This window comes from Gymnodraco acuticeps, unplaced genomic scaffold (assembly GCF_902827175.1).
Source record: "Gymnodraco acuticeps unplaced genomic scaffold, fGymAcu1.1, whole genome shotgun sequence".
Taxonomy (NCBI): Eukaryota; Metazoa; Chordata; class Actinopteri; order Perciformes; family Bathydraconidae; genus Gymnodraco; species Gymnodraco acuticeps.
Genome location: NW_022992216.1, coordinates 1,173,568 through 1,192,472, shown reverse-complemented (window position 1 = coordinate 1,192,472; position 18,905 = coordinate 1,173,568). Strand labels below are relative to the sequence as shown.

General features: G+C 39.9%; 1 protein-coding gene across 2 annotated transcripts in view; it reads right to left on the bottom strand.

Moving 5' to 3' along the window:
- The window catches only part of mbtps1 (membrane-bound transcription factor peptidase, site 1), a 52,816-nt gene that overhangs the window by 20,144 nt on the left and 13,767 nt on the right, over nucleotides 1–18,905 (bottom strand). For both annotated transcript variants that reach the window (XM_034205919.1, XM_034205918.1), the window contains exons 4-10: nucleotides 17,659–17,865; nucleotides 17,378–17,488; nucleotides 16,201–16,310; nucleotides 15,433–15,549; nucleotides 14,854–14,921; nucleotides 10,301–10,403; nucleotides 7,111–7,262 (exon numbers count right to left, since the gene is read on the bottom strand). In XM_034205919.1, coding sequence (XP_034061810.1) covers nucleotides 7,111–7,262; nucleotides 10,301–10,403; nucleotides 14,854–14,921; nucleotides 15,433–15,549; nucleotides 16,201–16,310; nucleotides 17,378–17,488; nucleotides 17,659–17,865 — 868 coding nt within the window. The remainder of the gene's footprint in view (nucleotides 1–7,110; nucleotides 7,263–10,300; nucleotides 10,404–14,853; nucleotides 14,922–15,432; nucleotides 15,550–16,200; nucleotides 16,311–17,377; nucleotides 17,489–17,658; nucleotides 17,866–18,905) is intronic.

Sequence of the window (18,905 nt, the reverse complement as noted above, 5' to 3'; positions counted from 1 at the left end):
CACATATTCATATTTGAGAATAAAGGTTTCTCTTGAATATCATTTAAATTATTAGAACTGTTTCTGTATAGTTTTCAATTTACTAGGTTATGTTCGCATTATGACACAGGTTTTAGTGCTGTAACGTGACAGTTGAGTAATGATGATGAATACACTAGCTGTGTAAAATGGCCAATGGTAAGATGTCTCATGTTTTTCCATGAAGCATCTTATATTCATAACGCTAACATAGAGTGGCAAAGTCACGCCCATCTACTTCCGGTCCATGGGACCTTATTTCGGAAAAATTATGTATTGAAGTCAATGGAGAGAAAACGTATCTTTCGATCCCGTTTGAATTGTGCCACGAATTACACATATGATGTTTGTCAATCTTAAAAAATAATTTCCATGTGAAAAAAGTCACAGTTTGTCGTAAAACTGTTGAAATATAAGACTATGACAAATACGCAACTAGAAAGACTACAAATCCCAGAGTAATAATAATAATAATAATAATATCAATTTATATAGCGCCTTTCACGAAACCCAAGGACACTTTACAATGGGAAGTAACAAAACAAAACAAAAAGTAATAATAATCATACAGATACATAGGCTGAAGAAAACAAAACAGGAACAGGTTGCTGAGTACTGTATATTAGTTGAGGCCAAAGGCCTGAGTGAACAGATGGTGTTTGAGGTGTTTTTTGAAGGTGTCCAGAGTATCTGCATTCCTGATTGCAGAGGGGAGAGAATTCCAGAGGGTGGGGGCTGCGACACTGAAGGCTGTTGCCAAATGTTTTCAGCTTGGAGCGCTGGATGGAGAGCAGCCCTTTGTCGTAGAACCGCAGGTGACGCGTAAGTGATGTCATAACTGATGTCACAATTGTTTTCCTCCGCTAATTATAAGAGATAGCTAAGATAAGATACTTTAACAAGATGCCTGTGTGCTTAGTACCAGGTCGTTATCATACCAGCAATGGGTCTTGCTCGTTCTTTCGCTTCCCGTCTGATGAAAGGACCAGGAGTGGCTGGATCAAGTTAGCTACCTAGCTAGTAGCAAGCACGTTAGTTAACATTACAGTCTTAGCCTTGTCATTTGTATTAGCCTTAACATGAAGAAGTAACATCAAGTAACCCAAAATGTTAAACAGTAAGAGTAGTAGTCATATTTCGTGAACCCTTTGAAGAGTACTGTCAAACCGGTGTGATCATTCTATAATACACCATTTAAGCCCGGGGGAGAAATGCTAACGCTGCATTAGCATCGCCGATCTGTTCTACTTCATGCTATCTGCACAAATGGTTGACATTAAACATTAAAAAGATCAGGCAGTTCAGAGAGAATCAAAGGCAGGCAGGCAGCTTTGCATGACATTCTTCTGGACGTGTTTCATTGTGATGATAGTGAGGGTAGTCAATCCCTTGTTTAGCAAGTGGACGGCCATCTTGGTGACGTGTGTTGTTGTGCAAGACCAGAGATGTAGTTCATTGAGTGTTTCACACAAAAAAATGTGTTACTTCAGTTCACATTTTTTTGACTGGCAAAATTATCTTTTAAATTGACAAACATCATATGTGTAATTCGTGGCACAATTCAAACGGGATCGAAAGGTAATCTTTCTCTCTCCATTGACTTCAATACATAATTTTCCCCAAATAAGGTCCCATGGAGGTCCCCCGGAAAGGGAGGGACTTTGCCACTCTATAGGGTTTATGTGTAAATGTAATGCATTAACCATTTACCTTAAAGCTGACATTTTAATGACAGCATGCCCATACATGCCAACCTTTCCAAATCCAAAAGAGGTAGGTTTGCGCGCGGCAAATGTAAACGCCCAAATTAGGTAATCAGAAGAAATGGAACCCCAGTAATTACATGTATACACCATGTATTTAACATATATTGCATCATTTTATGCATTTTTCAGAAAAAGTGGTAGTTTGGTAAATTGACATCAACGACATGTCTGGTCTGTAAAATGCCCGAAAAGTAAAAGAATGGGAGATAAATATCCCAACGTCTCCACATTTTATTATATTTTTAATGTGTTTCTGGTCCTCTTTCAGTTGACAGTGTAGATCAGGGGTGCCCAACCTTTTTTGAACCGAGAGCTACTTTTAAAGTTGCCAGTCTGCCGAGATCTACCAGTCCAAATAGAGAGGCGTAGCCATTACTGACAGCCTACTACCAGGTAAATACACACTTCTACTTGTATAAAACTGACCTTTGTACGATTAATACTCCATAAAATACTGCAGATCCTTTATCTTACCTCTTTCTACACATATACAAGTATTTAACTGAAGTTACACAACAGTGTTGTTGATACAGAGTTGGAGTTTATTCACACGTCACTACAGTGGGTAATGTCTTCAAGAAACATTGAACAGTGCTGCCACATATGACGCAGGGAAAAAATAAAAGACTCTGAACCCTTTCTTTGCCATTCAAATTAGGCTTACTAATAAGACAACTCAGATCTGAAGCTACACAGGAATCTGCTGCCAAAGTGCAATAAAAAAGACAACATTAATTAATAGAATCAAACCCTTTTTTTGTTGCATTTTAGTAGATTATAAAAATAAATGCCTTTAAAATAGGATGCAAGCAACACTAGTTTCTTAACCTGAATTGATGATAGACTATAATCAATTTAAGTTTGCATTCTTATACCATTTTGTACAATAATTATAATGAATAAGTTCAAACAAACTAAAACTTACAGCTGATTAATAACGGTATCTAACTTGAGTTTTTATTATATCAAAAACCTGTTGAAATGCTTCTGTTATTTTTACTGTCCCCAAAAGCGCGTCGGCAGCCTCCAGGAATGCTTCTTTCACAACTTCGCCGTCTTTGAAAGACTTCATGTGTTTCGCAAGAACGTGACTGACACGATAAGATGCTCTGGTAGCAGCCTTGCTCTTGTTGTTGGGCCTGGTGAAAATGGACTGCTGTGCATTTAGCTGTCCTTTCAGGTCCCTCCCCTTTTGGGAGCGTTGGGCAGAATTAGGAGGGAATTCCGTCTCGTAGCGTTTGTGCACTGTTTTGAAATGCCGCTCCTAAATTACCCTTCTTCGATAAAGCCACGCTCGCATTGCAGATGAGACAGATGGACTTTGAATTGGAATAGATACAAAAATAATCATCCTCCCACTCGGAGGGAAACATTATATATTTTGGGCTTTTTTGCTTCTGCCATAATTGCGGTCTTGTGTGTGTGCGGACTGTCACTCCTGTTGTTGACACGGACAATGTCAGCGAAATAGTGCCCACTGCCCACCAGCCACTCCCCCACACATGGGGTCACGCCGGCCAATCACAAAGCTTTGGTGCGTTCAAGTGCATTATTCTGGCACGGGAAGATTATGTTATAGGACATTAACGATAAAACTGAATATTGTTGTTCTATTGTTAGACGCATCTCGCGATCGACTGGAAATCTCCCCGCGATCGACTGGTTCATATTCTTGTTTCATGTTGTTGACATATTAGAGTCAAAGGTTTGCACAGAACGAAATATCTTTGTGTTGCGCCATAAATCAGAAAAAACTGCATTAGAAAAGCAATTTCCTGCATTTTTCTACTGATAAAGTGTGATATAAATAATGTACAGGCTTTCAGATTGCTGTAGTTCACTAAACAGAGACATTAACGACATGTTTGGTGTTGAAAATGTCAGAAAAAGTGAAAGACTGGGAGATAAATATCCCTAAATCTCAAAATTGTATTATATTTTGTGTGTGTTTGTGGTCCTCTTTCAGTTGAGACACTGTAGGTGAAGGATGCTTCAGGAAAAGACCAAACACTGGATGTCTTTCAGTCGCCAACATGTGTTTTCGAGACACTGATATTAACGGGGAAATCCTGCAGGACTCAAATGCCTCGTCTCTGTTCCCTTAAACTCATTTGGGAGTGATTATCCATCAGCCCCGGGGGTGCAGAGGAAAGGCAGCGTTACCCCCGGTCTCTGCACGTTGTTTCTCTTTCAGAAACACAGAGGACTGTTTGTATGATGGGATCACAGACACACTGCAAACGGTGTCCGCCAAAAGTCAAGTCCAGTGTCTATGTAGTGTCATTTTTATTTGTTATAGTTTGGGAAGATTGAAAATCGGTAGGGAAAGCCAGCTAAGTCGGTAGGCGGTAGAAACATGTCAAAAGTGGTAGACTACCGCCCAAATCGGTAGGGTTGGCAGTAGGGGTGCAACAACTAACCGACTTAATCGATTACCAAATTAGTTGCCAACTAATTTAGTCGTCGATTCGTTGGTGACGTCATCACGTGTTTTACGTGCCGTTAAGCTCCAACGTTATTGACCTTTTTATCGGTACTGGAGACGTTTAAAAAATATATGTCATGTATTATTGCTACAAAAACATTATATCGCAGTCTTAGTGTCGCCAACTCGTTTTTCTAATATGCAAAAAGACAAACAAATGCGTCTATGATGTATTTTCGATCAGACGAGATCTCTCTCCCCCGTCTGTGTGCGAGGGGGCGGGGCAGTTTACACACGCAGCTGCTACATGCCACATGCCACAGAACGCGCTCCGAGGTGTGGTTAAACTTTACCCGTCTCGATGCTCGTTGCCAAAAGTGCAATAAGAGTTTAGCATGTAAGGGCGGTAACACGAGTAATTTGTCTAAACATTTAGCAAAAGTGCTCCACATTCAGACGGAGGAATGCACCGGGTTCGACTGTCTTTCTAGTAGCGCTGTAGCCCCCTCCACGAGTAATATCTCCACGTCAGGTGTTATGTATGCTAGCAGCAACACACAGAGTTAACTCAATGATACAAACATGGGCTAATGATTAGAGGTAACAGAGTTATTTATTTTGTTAAAGTTTCAGCTATTCTGTTTACAGTTCTGTCATCAGATTATTTAATACGATTTGTTAAAACATTGTTGTTTCTTTTGATGTGAAATATTATTTATTTAATTTAAATAAAAAGCAATGTTAATTTTGTTCAAAATGTGTTTAGTTAATTTAATAATATATGTATTTTTGAATCAAGTATTCATCTTTATTGTCTTCATTGTTAGTTTCCACATGCCTAAAACAACCTCAAGCTAAATCTAAAAGTTGATAAATAAGAGCGCTTGAGAAATTGTGCAAGGCATAATAGTCCGAATAGTCGATTAATAGTTTCATTAATCGATAGATTAATCGATTATCAAATTATGCGGCTTTCACACCAGCGCTTTTGCCTTTCTAGCTCCGAGCGGGAGCTTTTCTGGTTCAGCTCCGGTTTCCCTTTTCTGCTCCCGCTCTGTTCACACCGCCCAGAGCCCGACTGGTGCTGCCGCTGCTGCGTCATGACGTCACCGTCAACGGCGTTACGGCGCTCACAACAACAACAACGGGGAACTGCGTCGGGTCGATGATCGTGTTGCTTTTAATCACACGAAGCCAGATTAAATTAAATAACGACTTCTCCAACCTTATACTTTGCTCCAGAGTGCCGTGGTTCATTGTTTATTAATGTGTTTCTGCGGCATTTACCGACCGCTGCAGTGTTGGCTGCTCTTCCACGGGAGTTTATTCTCCCGTTAGCTCCCGGTTAGCTCACACTGCAGCGGCCGCTCTAAAGTATTCACTGTCCGACTCACACAAGCAGCTGATACATATCCCCAGTTCCCCTTAGCCTAAGTGAATGTGTGTCAGTCTGAATTGACGCTGTTTGGCATCACAACGCTGTTATGAAAGTTTCTCTGGTATAAAATGGGTGATGTTAGCATAGCAACCGAAGCTAAACTGACTACTTGCTATTGCTATCCTATCGTGGCATAAACCGTTTTCTACAGGCACATTTTACCGGCGTATTTTTATTATGATTCTACTTGTGATAGTCGGACACGACAACCTGTGCAGCCCATGTATTGATTCCATCCGATAGCTGCTACAATACAAAACAACACGTCTGCCTCTCTCCACAATGATCAATAACAGTGAACGGATGGTCAAAGTAAGGTACAAATAAACAGAATCACACGAAGCCTGGTTAGTGTTGCCTGAATTTATAAAGTGTGTTTATAAGCACTACTGCTTGTAGGCAGGCATGACAGTCGACCCATGTTCAGGGGAGGTGGATTTAGTTTCCTGCACGCCTCGACGTTAGAGAGACGTAAGCGACGCCACCTCTTAGCTCCGAAGCTCTTGCCTCTAGACCGACAACTTTTTGGAGCTGGAAGTGAACCGGATTACCGCTGCGGTGTGAACAGGAAAAACCGGCACTTTTCAGGCTCCAGCTCCGAGCCGGAGCTGAAAACGCGTTGGTGTGAAAGGGGCATTAGTCGTTTGTTGCAGTCCTAGTTGGCAGGTATTTATGCCCATAGACCGATGAAGAAAGTATTAAAGGTGGGGTAGGTAAGTTTGAGAAACTGGTTCGAGATATACTTTTTGTTATATTCCATGGAATGCTCTTAACATCCCGATAGCAATGAATATCTCAAGTGCTTTGACAAAAAATCCATAAAAAAAAATGTCATCTGTGGAAGCCGTAATACTGTAAAAAGTACAACCAATCCGTTTAGCCGGGCCTGTCAGCCTTCTATCTCGTGCACGCACAAATGTATCTCGTGCCGTCATTGGGCGTGCATTGCAGCAGTACTTCAATGACTCGCCAGCAACAGGCGGCCACTTTCACCAGTCTGCTGACGTCATGTGCGCGTTCATGTGTGTTGGAGGAGGTGCTCTGTAAGGAAGTCTGAAAGAAGGGGCGGATTCTTTTCGGCTGTGTACTTTCAAATTTTAGTGCACTCGAGCCGGTTTCTGAAACTTAACTACCCCACCTTTAACATGCAGTTTGTTAGGTATAATTCTTAAAATCTTCATTTTGTTACTAGCACAAACCCAGATTACACAATGCTGAAGCTGATGGGAATATCATCAGTTTTGCAGCTAACTGATGAAAGCATTAGAAGAAGAATTAAGATCATCTCCAACGCCTGTAATATAAATCATCACAACTTTAGTGGAAGCTCTGGAGCTGCAGCTCACAGTTACAAACTAACAAATAAGTGAACATCTCCATGAACATAGAGACCTTCCTAGCAAACATAAAAGGATCAAACTCCAGTCGCTTAATGACAGTATAGTCCTGTTTATCACACTGACCTGGCCAGGAGAGTAACAGCACCAGCCACAACAGGAGAGGCCACGCTGGTGCCGGACAGAGAGCGACAGCCCTCCTTCATCCCGGACCCCCGGACCCCTGAACCATAGGTGACGATGTCGGGCTTCACCCTGCCGTAGCCCCCGGGCAGCTCCTGCATACAAACGGAAGACAGATCATGAGATGAAGACAATAGAGTCCAAAGTGGTTACAAATAACATGTTCTGCACTCCCCTGTTTAGAATTGTGTTCCAACTACAATTAAGTCCTAATCTAAAGCCACAATGCAAATCTCACTTCTTTAGAAAACATGTGGCGTCCCCCCGACATCGAGCTATGATTATCTGCTTCAGACGTGAATGTATGTTATGATCCACTAGTTAAGCATGATACGTTTTTGTTATCGCTGCCATCTTGTCTTTTAGCAAACCGGTCATTCGATCCCACCCCCTGCAGTTAACTAGTGGAAATGTCTTTGGGCAAGATACTGAACCCTAATTTGCTCACGTAGGCATGTCTAACGGTGTGTCCACTAGTGTTAATTTCGTTGACTAAAACTATGACGAAATATGTTCGTCAACGACCTTTTTTTCCATGACGAAAACTAGACTATGACGAGACGGCACCAAACAATAACTGTAACGAAATCATCATGCAATATCGTTGACGAAAAGTGACGAGACGAAAATGTAGTTCACTAAATAAAAACTATGCCAAAATCTCTCTTTACTTTCGCTGACGAAAAATGAGGAGACGAAATATTATCAAAGATAACGTTACATCTCTGATAGTCAGTTTTTCTCCCAGCAGTTCCATTTCCGGTGCTGCGGCAGGGCAGCAGCTGTGTGTCTGCGGTGCGCGTGGCGGTAGATTTGAATTACACCGGGCAGCGGCACAATATGAACTGTCAGGAAGACTCGGGTCTAACTCATGGTCTAACTAACCTTATTTAACAGAAAATGAAATGGCAACAGGGCTTGGGAGCAGTGGTCACACTCGCGTTAACCGAATACCCCCCCGTCAGCGCGAGTGATTGATAAATTGTGCACTCGACGGATAATAATGGATTATGACGGAAATGTTACGATCCTGTCCGTCAAAATGACTGACAACGAAAAAGTCTAAAGCCACCACTGCTTGGGAGAAAGAAACAATGTGATATTTGGGCCCATTTTCGTTACAATGAGGCGGAGAAAAAAAGCGAATGCATTGTTTTATCAGAAGGGAAGCAATGTGGCCATAACACAGGTAAAAAGACCACAAACCTGACCAGATACTCTCTGCAAAGCTTCTTAATCATTCAACCTGTGTTTTTCATCAAATAAGGACAAGATATAAATCGTATTTATTTATATATACTAAAATGACAAATTATTTGTTTTGGCTAGACTAGTTTGACTGAAATGTTCTATATAATCTGATGACTAAAAAAGACTCAACAGTTTTCATTGACAAAAAGTAGACTAAAATAATTAGTTTTCTTTGACTAAAATAAGACTAAAATGCTCAGACTTTTAGTCGACTAAATCTTGACTAAAATGTTTACTGTTTTAGTCGACTAAAATAAGACTAAAATGCTCAGACTTTTAGTCGACTAAAACTTGACTAAATAAAAACAGGATGAAGGTGACTAAATATGACTAAAACTAAAAAGGAAATTTAACACAGGACTAAGACTAAAACTAAATTAAAAAATAGCTGACGACATTAACACCAGTGTCCACACGGCAGCTTTGACCAAATCTTGAAAATCCTGGAGCTGGGCGTGTCTGACAGCTTGGGGATTTCGCGACCAACAACCAATCACATGAATATCACATGAATATCCCGCCCCCGACATACAAAGCAAAAAAACCCGGTTCTTCTACACTATTGTCAAATAGGAAGGGCTATGATGAACATTTATTTTTTTAACATTTTGAACATTTATGAGATTAATGTTTATGGTGCTATTTTATGCTACATTCCATGCTGGCTAATGATACTGTCTATGCTTGCTAGAAACGAAGTAAACTAGCAACGAAGTAAACTGGATATAAAATCCCCAAACAAGCGAAAACCTACCAGTTTCACCCACTGCCTCTGCCACCTCCCTCCATGCCTGGTTCCTCCGGTTTGTATCCCGGTAAGTAAATAGGGACTGGTCATAAAGAACCGGGTGATTTGCTACCGCAATAACTAACTTCTCCTCCATTTTTGTGGAATATAGAAATGAACTGCGGGTCTGGTTCTCCCAGCTTGCACGCGGTTTGATTGGCTAGCGCTTGAACTGTCAGATTTGCATAAACGGATCTGACTGGCTGTCGCTTCCAGCTCAGCCTCAAAAGTTGAACATTGTTCAACTTTGGAATCCTGAACATCCTGGAAATCCTGGAAATCTTCGCCTCGCCCCCCCACAATGCAGTTCGGCGACAAGCGAGAGAAAGTGACGTCATCCCCATTCAAAGTCAATGGGCGGAGACGTGCTGGAAGCGGTGGACAAATCGCCAAAAGCTGCTGTGTGTACGGGCCGTAAGGTCTTGAAGTGGATGTAAGTTGCTTTGGATATAAGTGTCAGCTAAATAACGTATTAATAATGTAATGCAGTATACAGTCATCTAGCCGGGGATGATGTAATTGACTGATAGATGTACACTTCCACACAACACTAACCAACAGAAGGCATAGATAAGAATGAATTGATCGAGCAGAAAGGAAAAAAATGACTAGAAATGATTATGGAAACGTATTACAAGGCTTATTTGAATACTCAATTCTGATTGGTCAATTTGGACATTTCTGAGGTTGTTAATACTCTCTAACATGAATGTTGCTGATGAGGATCAAGGGACTATGCGCAGTCATATCAATCCACAGAAAGAAGTCCGGCCGATTTAACGTCTGCTGTGGACAACAAATATAAGTCTTTAACTGTCAGAAAACACCATGGATACTTTTTGAACATTATTCTTATGGAGTGCTGTCTCTTCCTCCTTGCCTGTTCATGGCTGACTGACAGCAGAAGAGAGGGCAGAAGAGATTGACTGATTCTGTGAAACTCTTAATCAGATCCCAAAGCAGATGTCTGCAGATTAAAAAAAAGTGTATGGCTGATAGGATATGGATCAGGAGCTTTCATTATGGTCCACTAGCTCATAAAGTAGAGGGTAGAAGTCTGCTGTAAAATCTGATAAGAGATATGGAGTAACTCACCCAAGTGGTCATGCCTCTGGAGGAAAACCGAGCGATGTTGTCCTCAAAGTCGATCCCCCCCACCCCGATCACGTCCATCTGGTCAGCTGGGTTGTTCAGGGTGCTGACAGAGACATGTACATTGTTTTAATTACAAGACTTAAAGAAACTAACATCTCAGCACTACAACATAAAGGGGTGAAATAGAGAGCCTCTCTTTCCTATTCTGTACTTTAATGGTGTTTTATATAGAGGGAAGAGTTAGCAGATGTTCAGCAGTGAAGTGGTGCAGGAGAAGTAAGCCATTTTGTGTAGTAAATACATTCTACAACAGTGAGAACATTTAACATTTTGACAATATTCATTTGAACTAATGCTGGTGTAATTTGGCAAAGAAACCATATTGATAATTGTGATTCTGCTGCGAGACCATGAAACTTTTGCAGAACGGCGACAGGTGAACATTTTAGGATAGTGCTGCTGCTGTAGAGCATAACATATTTAACTAAATAAGACATTTAAAGAGGTAGGCCTAGTATAAGTGGAAAAAGAGTCAGAAAGTCCATGAACTGATTATTTAGTTAAATTTGCTAACATTAGCCATTAGCCACAACATTAGCCTGTTAAGCCGCAAGCCTGTTTTTCAGGTTTCAGGCTCGAAAATGACATTCCCAGAACAAATGACCATATCTTCCCTTCTAAAAAGGGAATTATTAAATTAATAATCTTTTTCTCAAAGTAATGATAAACCTGTGAGTTGGATGTAGAAAAGTCAGAATCAATATAGATGTTCTTTATTTTAAAGAAAATTCACATTGAACATGGTAAAAAACTAGGGAAGTAACGATACCAAAAACTCACGGTACGATAATATTGCGATAACAAGTCCACGGTACGGTATTTATCGCGATATTGAATAATAAGGAAAAAAAACAAATTCTATTTTTTTTTTTTTCAATAAAAATGTTTTTTACTCGGAAAATGTTTCTTTATTACATAATAAATCTGATTTGTACAGCATTTTTGTAGGATAGCAGTATTTTAAAGTGTCAAAAACAAAGTGACAGTAACAGACTGGAACAGAAAATGAGTGTTTTTGTACCATTTTCTTTGTGCCACTGCATCTCACAAATAAACAAGGACATTTAATAATCAGACCCTGCAACAAAATAAATCAAGTTTCACTTTAGTTTTTCAAGTAACTCAACTCAAACTCCCTAGTCACTCACTCAGCATCATCAGACAGGTTTTTAGGAATATGAGAATGTCCACATTTCCAGGTATTTATAAGCTGGGATGTTTGGGCATTTACAATATCCCCTGCTCTGGAAAAAACTCTCTCGCTTGGTACTGATGTTGCTGGGACAGCAGTGGTTGCGTTAACCGAATATTTTATTGAACTGTTCAGACCCGACGGGTAATAAGGGATTATGACGGATATTTTACGATCCTGTCTGTCAAAATGACAGACAGCGGAAAAGTCTAACGCCACCTCAGTGGGACGGAGAGATATGCTTTGGCCATGGGTGACAGCAGTGGGTCAAACTGTGCATCGTCTCTCCACCACTTCAAAAACAATACAGTTTTTGCCAAGAAGGTGAGGCTTATTGACAGGGCGAGATATAAATATACTGTTGGTACTTGTCAATGTCTCTAGGTGTGTAAATGTAGCCCTGTAAATACGATGTCCTTTTGTGTTCTGTTGTTTTATGTTCATGTTGTAACCTACTTGCTGCCATGTTGGACAGGTCTCTCTTGAAAAAGAGATCGATGATCTCAATGGGACCACCTGGTTAAATAAAGGTTTAAAACAAAAATAAATTTTTTTTTTAATTATTATTATTATTATTATTATTTTTTTTATTTTTTTTTTAATCGCGGTAGATTTTGTCAGTCTCACGACGGTATTGGGACGTTTATTTACCGCGATATTCGGTATATCGTTACATCCCTATAAAAAAAACTGTAAATTATAGTGTCCGTCCAAAAAATATGTTGTACTTATAGTAGGGGTGTAACGGTTCACAGAAGTCACGGTTCGGTTCATACCTCGGTTTGGGGGGGGTCACGGTTCGGTACAACAAGGAAAAGCAAAAAAAAGTCCCAAATGCATAATTTTTTTTTGCTGTTATTTATTTTTAACAGTAGTGCAAGTTTTGGTTTGAAAATAAGGAACTCTAACATTTGGAATCATTAACTGTATTACACAGTTAAAAACAAACCACAAACAGTAACACACACACACTCAGATGGCCATATTATTTATAATGGCTGATGTCAAACAAAAAGGTTAAATAAGCTGTAGGCCTACAACTAAAAAGAATGTCTTGAAAATATTACAATAAATAATAAGAAAGTGTTTCAATCACAATCAATAAAAGGCAATACAGAACTGTATAACATCTCCTGATGTCAAAATATAAAATAAATACAATGATAAATATAAAAATAAAATAAAATCTGTACCTTTAGGAGCAATGTCTAACATGTGCAATTAACTTGTGAGTGTGTGAGGCCATTATGCCTAAATAAAGGTACTCAAGCTTTACTCTATTTTCAAGTTTTTCTTCAAAAAGATGAGTTTGTCTACGTTGTCAGTAATGAGGGCAGATCTGTTGGCGGTAACTATGTCCCCTGCCGTCGAGAAAACCCTCTCGCTGGGGACTGAGACTGACTCGGATGTGCTTGAGCATGTTTGACGTGTTACCATTAGCATACCGCACCGCTGTCGCACCCCATCATTGTTGTAGTCCACAGGGAACCCGAAATGTTCCCACACAGCTGATTTAAAAGAAGCAGGTGGGTCTTCTAGCTCCTGTGTGTTGTGTGAACTCGCCATAGCTACTAACTGTTCTTCTTCATGTATTGTGTTCGTTTTGTTGTGTTTTGTTCTTGTTCTTCATTTGTTATTTACGGGCGGCTGGCTTTTAGGCGCAATACTGCCCCCTGGATTATATATAGTGTAATACTGCCCTGAGTGACAGACTTTTTTCCCACTCGTAAAAAAAGGCGTATTCGCCGTGTGACTGCATGTGCCGAACCGTGACGGTACGGGACGAATACGGATACCGTTACACCCCTAACTTATAGTGAAAACTAACCTTGGATGATGGGTTAGTAGACTAAAAGCTTTAGGAATCCAAAGTACAACAATAAGTACCCTGTATCAAGATTGATGCAAAACAAGTGATATTTGACCTTTTTAGACAGATTTAGCAAAAGAAACCTCTTCTGGGGCCATTTGGGTGGATGTTCCATATCTCTGGCCCCCCTTGCTCGATTTTGACATGTGACATCTCTTTCTAACCGTTAGAGCCAATAGAATCGAAGGGAAATCGTCCCGCAAACACTCATGTTAAAAAAAAGGTTGCGTCTTTGCACATGCAAGCTTGCAGCAGAGGGTGGAAATATCCCTGCTCTGATGTCTGGAAACGGAAAAGCTGTTTTATTGCTTATGGATTATCAGAACATTTCAAAGGGGACACAGTCACATTGGATATTAACCTATGGATTAACTACAGCATCGTTTTTATCGTTTTAATGCCATTGAAGACCAGTTTTGACCAGACAAAGACCAAGGTAAGCCATGTTAGCGTTTTTGGCTTCCTAGCACCACATGTTTTGATGTACGTTTTTGTTGATAACGTCGCGAGTTTGTATCTTTCAGTGTTGAGGTGGGCACCATTAGATTCTGTGTCTCCTTACGATCATAAACGATGTGTTGGATGTGCACCTAGGATAAGTAATAAGGGAGCTAGGAGTGATTTTCGGTACAGTAATAGGTTAGCATTTTTCGCTCGGGTCTAATTCAGAGGGTCAGTGTTAGCATTGTGTGTTTTTTTTGTTTTTTTTAAATGAAAAAGATCAGTTAAATGAGTTTTTTTCCGTTATATGGATATAAAATATTCGTAGTGTATTAAATATTAAGGTTCCTTAGACGTTGTTTCCTGCAAATGACGCGATTTCGCCCCCGGAACCGGGTCCGTGGGGCTTAAGAGGTTAGTAAGCTACGGATTGTGATGGACCAAGTAATAATGAAGCAACAAAGCTCCTGGGTGGATTGAAAGGTCTGTGTTGGCCTTATTTAATTGTCAATTTAGCCATTTAATTTATGAAAAAATTAATCTAAAATTGCAGAATTTTGTTCACTTTTTGGTACCACAACAAAAGCCAAACATGGAAAGGAAAACCAGAACCATGAAATGATTACCTATAATTATTTATGATCATATAACGTTATTTTCAGTATATCATAATATTTGCCAATTATACATAATGCATTCAATAAATGTGACATAGTATACGTTTATTGAAAGGTAATAACTAAATTGTTGCTAAAATCAACATTCGCCCACAAGCGTCCTAACTCCTGTCGCAACAGTTCTGACTAAAGGTCTGGTTTACAACAAATGTTACTGTCAAAAGCAGGCAAACAAATATTCAAGGTCGTTTTTGAGGCAACTGAATCCAATGCAATTTCAGACTTAACATCCACTTTTCAAGAGATGCAGATACTCCAGTGAAACAGGAGGATTGTATATCAAAATATCTTAGGAGCTAAAGGGGTGGCATACCCATACAGAGGTCCATCGTTGCCGATAGCAGAAACCATGATCACCTTGTTGGCAGTGAGCTCCCATACCTGTCAATCAAACAAGAACATTGGTTATGGAAAAATGAGATGAGTTACATTAATGAGTTACATTTTTTAATACTTTTGATTTACTCTGCAATCATTTCACATAGATGGGCCTAACTGCTTCTTTCACACTGTATCCTTAAATCTTACATAGGTGATGAAGCCCAGTAAAATGGGCACATGTAATATCTATATTCCATGTTTAATGTAGCAGGGGACATGTCACAGTTCAATGGTTGCCATGCACTCGACTCGTCTATCATTAGGGTTGACCTGTTTGTGCTTAAAGCTGACCTGTTTATTTTCCAGCTCATTAACACATTGTGTAAAGGGTGTAACTTAAAAGGGAGGACAGCTAGTGATGCAACTACTCCGAACAAACAACAAAACATCTGCTACCAGTTCTCATTGACTTCAGGCTAGTCACAGCTGTGGAAAGCTACCATGTGACTGTAGCATTACTGAGTGGGTCTCTTTCTGATAGTATAATGAGATTAGAACTAGTGTTTTTTACCTTATCAACAAAGGGGTGGTCCATGAAGTCTGGACCCCCAATGCTGAGATTAAGAACATCAATCTTCTTCAGTATGGCGTAGTTAAAGGCATCCAGGAACCATGAGGTGTACGATACCTGGGAGGGGGAGATATACCAACAATTATAGATTTAGACAGATACATCATTGACCAGTGGATGAGGCTTAACATAGTATCAGTATATTTCTGTGCATGAATTCAACAATCATTCAAATAAATCACATCTAAATAATCGAGTCTGGCGGTATTATTTAAAGGAATTGCTCAACATTTTGGGAAATAAAATGATTTGTTGTTGATGAGAATTAGATGAGGAAAAAAGCATAAAGCTACAGCAAGCAACGTTTATGCTAAGCTAAGGCCTTTATGCTAAGCTAAGGCTTAGCTTAGCATAAAGAATGGCAACAAAGGAAAACAGCTGGCCAAAAAAGTCTACCTACAAGCACCTGTTAAACTCATCAATTCATCTTTAGTACCATGTTTTTTTTTAATCCATTCAAAAATGTGGGTCCTTTCAAACAATACTTTTATTGGAGTTATGTTAGGCCAAATATATTAAATGATTCCTTTAAGTCACCAAAAGACAAATGATAATCTTCTCTAACAAATGTCTTTCTTATTCCTTTTTTTATTTCTTCATATTTCTATGCCATAACATGCGTTATGGAGTATTTTAAGACTATAGTATTTCTAATTTACTTAAGTTAACCTGTGACGACAATACAGGGTTATGCTGATGTGTGTGTACCTGGTTGTTGGTGAACACTCTGAAGATGTGCAGCTCTGAGTCGGGGGCAAAGCCCTGACACTCCCTCATACTGGCGATCACTCCTGCTACAAAGGTACCGTGGCCCAGTCCTGAAAAAAGAAGCAGGAAGATGAACATCATCCAACCATCATATCAAAGTGAAAAATAAATCAGGGGCAAAGGGCAAAAGGACCTCCAAATGTAAAGTATTTGCCACTTTAAATACAATCATGGGGGAAAAATAAACATGTTTTTGTTCTTTAAAAACTGCACAACTCTTCCACTTAAAGGGGACCCATCATGCAAAATGCACTTTTGTACGTCTTTTATACATGAATATGTGTCCCCGGTGTTCCAGGGAGCTCACCAAGTGTCAGAAAACACAACCCTCTCTATTTTCCTCCATACCCAAATCTCTAAAAACGGGGCTGCAATGGATCTGATACAGACTGATACAGATTTGAAATATCTCTCAGAAACAAGGAGCTCCGCCTATATGGGCAACTCTCCACCTATCAGGGGAATGGGGGGTTGCCGTGGCATGGTAACAGCATGGTAACATGACTCTCGTAACTCGGCCCCCCTCGGCGTGGTCAGCTGCTGCTCATTTGCCACAGAATCAGCCCTTGTGAAGACAGGGCTGGAATACAGCAAATAGAGCAAAATGAGGCATGGCTAAAATGCATGATCTGTTTGGTATTTTGAAAAAAAAAACTTCACAGACATGTTTTATATAGGTATGGCCCTACAATATATTATTCAAATATAACATGATAGGTCCACTTTAAATTCTGACATACAGCACATATTGAATATTTTAGAGCAAATTGTGATATTTTTATTGTACTATTATTTTTTTTATAGATATATATTTATTGCAAATATTTGTCTTTCTTTTTGTTTTAATGTAAAATATTCTTTATACTACTTCAATATTTGCTCCTTTTATATACGAAGATTTTTTAATGTGTAAACATACTGGGTAATAAACCTGACATTGGGCTAAAATATTTCCCAGAATTCCCTTCTACACTGCCTTAAAAACCCAGCATTTACAGTCCATCCCCATAGAGATCACTAATAACAACCATCATTATTAAAATAATTCACATGGTTTTGTAATAATTTCCATTGCTAGTCATCAGCATTATGACTCTTTTTTCCCCCTCCTCCTTACCATCATCTAGTGTCTTTTCATTAGTCCAGTTGGTCCTTTCCTTCACGTTCTTAAAATGTGGGTGCTTCTCACTCAGGCCTGTATCAAACACTGCCACCTTTACACCAGCACCTGGACACAGAAGCAAGATTAAATCAATAACTACAGCAACATATTGCCAGAAGCGCACACACTGTTTCATTAAAAGAAATCCCTCATTTCTGTTTGATCATATACAAATGTTTTGCCAGATGTTTGTCCTCGTCCCCTCTATCAGAGAGGTCATAGGTGTCAGCTCTAACCTGTGTGTCCCATCTGCCAGAGTACGTCTGCCTGCAGGATCTGGGCCACGTGGCGGGGGATGGCACGCAGGAGTCGCCGGCTGGAGTGGCGTCCTGTGGCGTGCCAGAAGCCCGAGCTCAGAGATAAGCTGGTTCTTCGGAATGTGCGAGATGACTGCCATGACTGCGTCCCGCGGGTGGCGTTGCAGGGTGCAGAAGGCTCAGGGGCTGCAGAGACAGGACACAAGCAACTGTGTTAAAGAAAACGTCTAATTCTTCCACAAACTGAATTTAGGGTCGCTACAAAAGGGAGTTTGTGACTTGAGGCTATGTAGCTTTTTTGATTATGCAATTATACTAGGACATAGAAATGTTTGTTTCATACAAAATAGCCAGGCGCTGAATGTGGTATTTTGCTAACCGGAAGTTGCATCGCAAGGGCCATCAACAAAAAGCAATGCGAATATTGCAGAAACCAGATCTGTGGCAATAACATGGTACTTACACATTTTATTCAGTAGGATAATCTTTACATTTTAACACCACTTTTCTAATTGTGTAAGTGTAAATGCAAAATCCAGAAGTGAAAATCTAGGCTAGAAACAAACTCCATCACAAAAGCAAGACTTCAGGTCACCACCGCTAAGCTAAAGGCATCTAATGTTCTGCAAGACGTTAAGTAGTTTCATTTAAACACTCTTTTCATGACGCGTAAAAGCTTCAATACATTCTCGACTGGGGTATTAACTGATCTGAACTTATGTTGTATGACAAACATGGAAAATATCTCGGAAGCCTGTATGATGAACCCCATCTTATTTCAGGCATCTAACCTAAAAACGTGTTCAAAAAATAAACTGACTTGAGGACGAAGGAACCCGTGCGCAAACTCATTTCCAGGTTTAGGACTCATTCCTGCACCTCTCAATGCCTAATAAGTGTTTCTCCCAGTCCTCTCACAATCAAGAGGGCGGCAAAGAATACCAAAAAAACGTAATTAACTCATCTCACCTTAAATAGATCATAACATGATCTATTTAAGGCAGGCACGTGGGGGTCAAATGAATCTGAAGATGCTTTGGTTTAAAATGAGCCTTTCTGTGGAATTGAATGTTTGAGTCAAACAAAATATCACTTGAGGCTCCTACCAGCCAATTGCAAAGGAGGGAGAAATCAGCAGTACGTGTAAAACAGTCAATAATATAGGTCTTTTTAGGTTAGCACAACCACTGGTTTGATGGCGGAGATAATGACATGCCCTGTTCCTG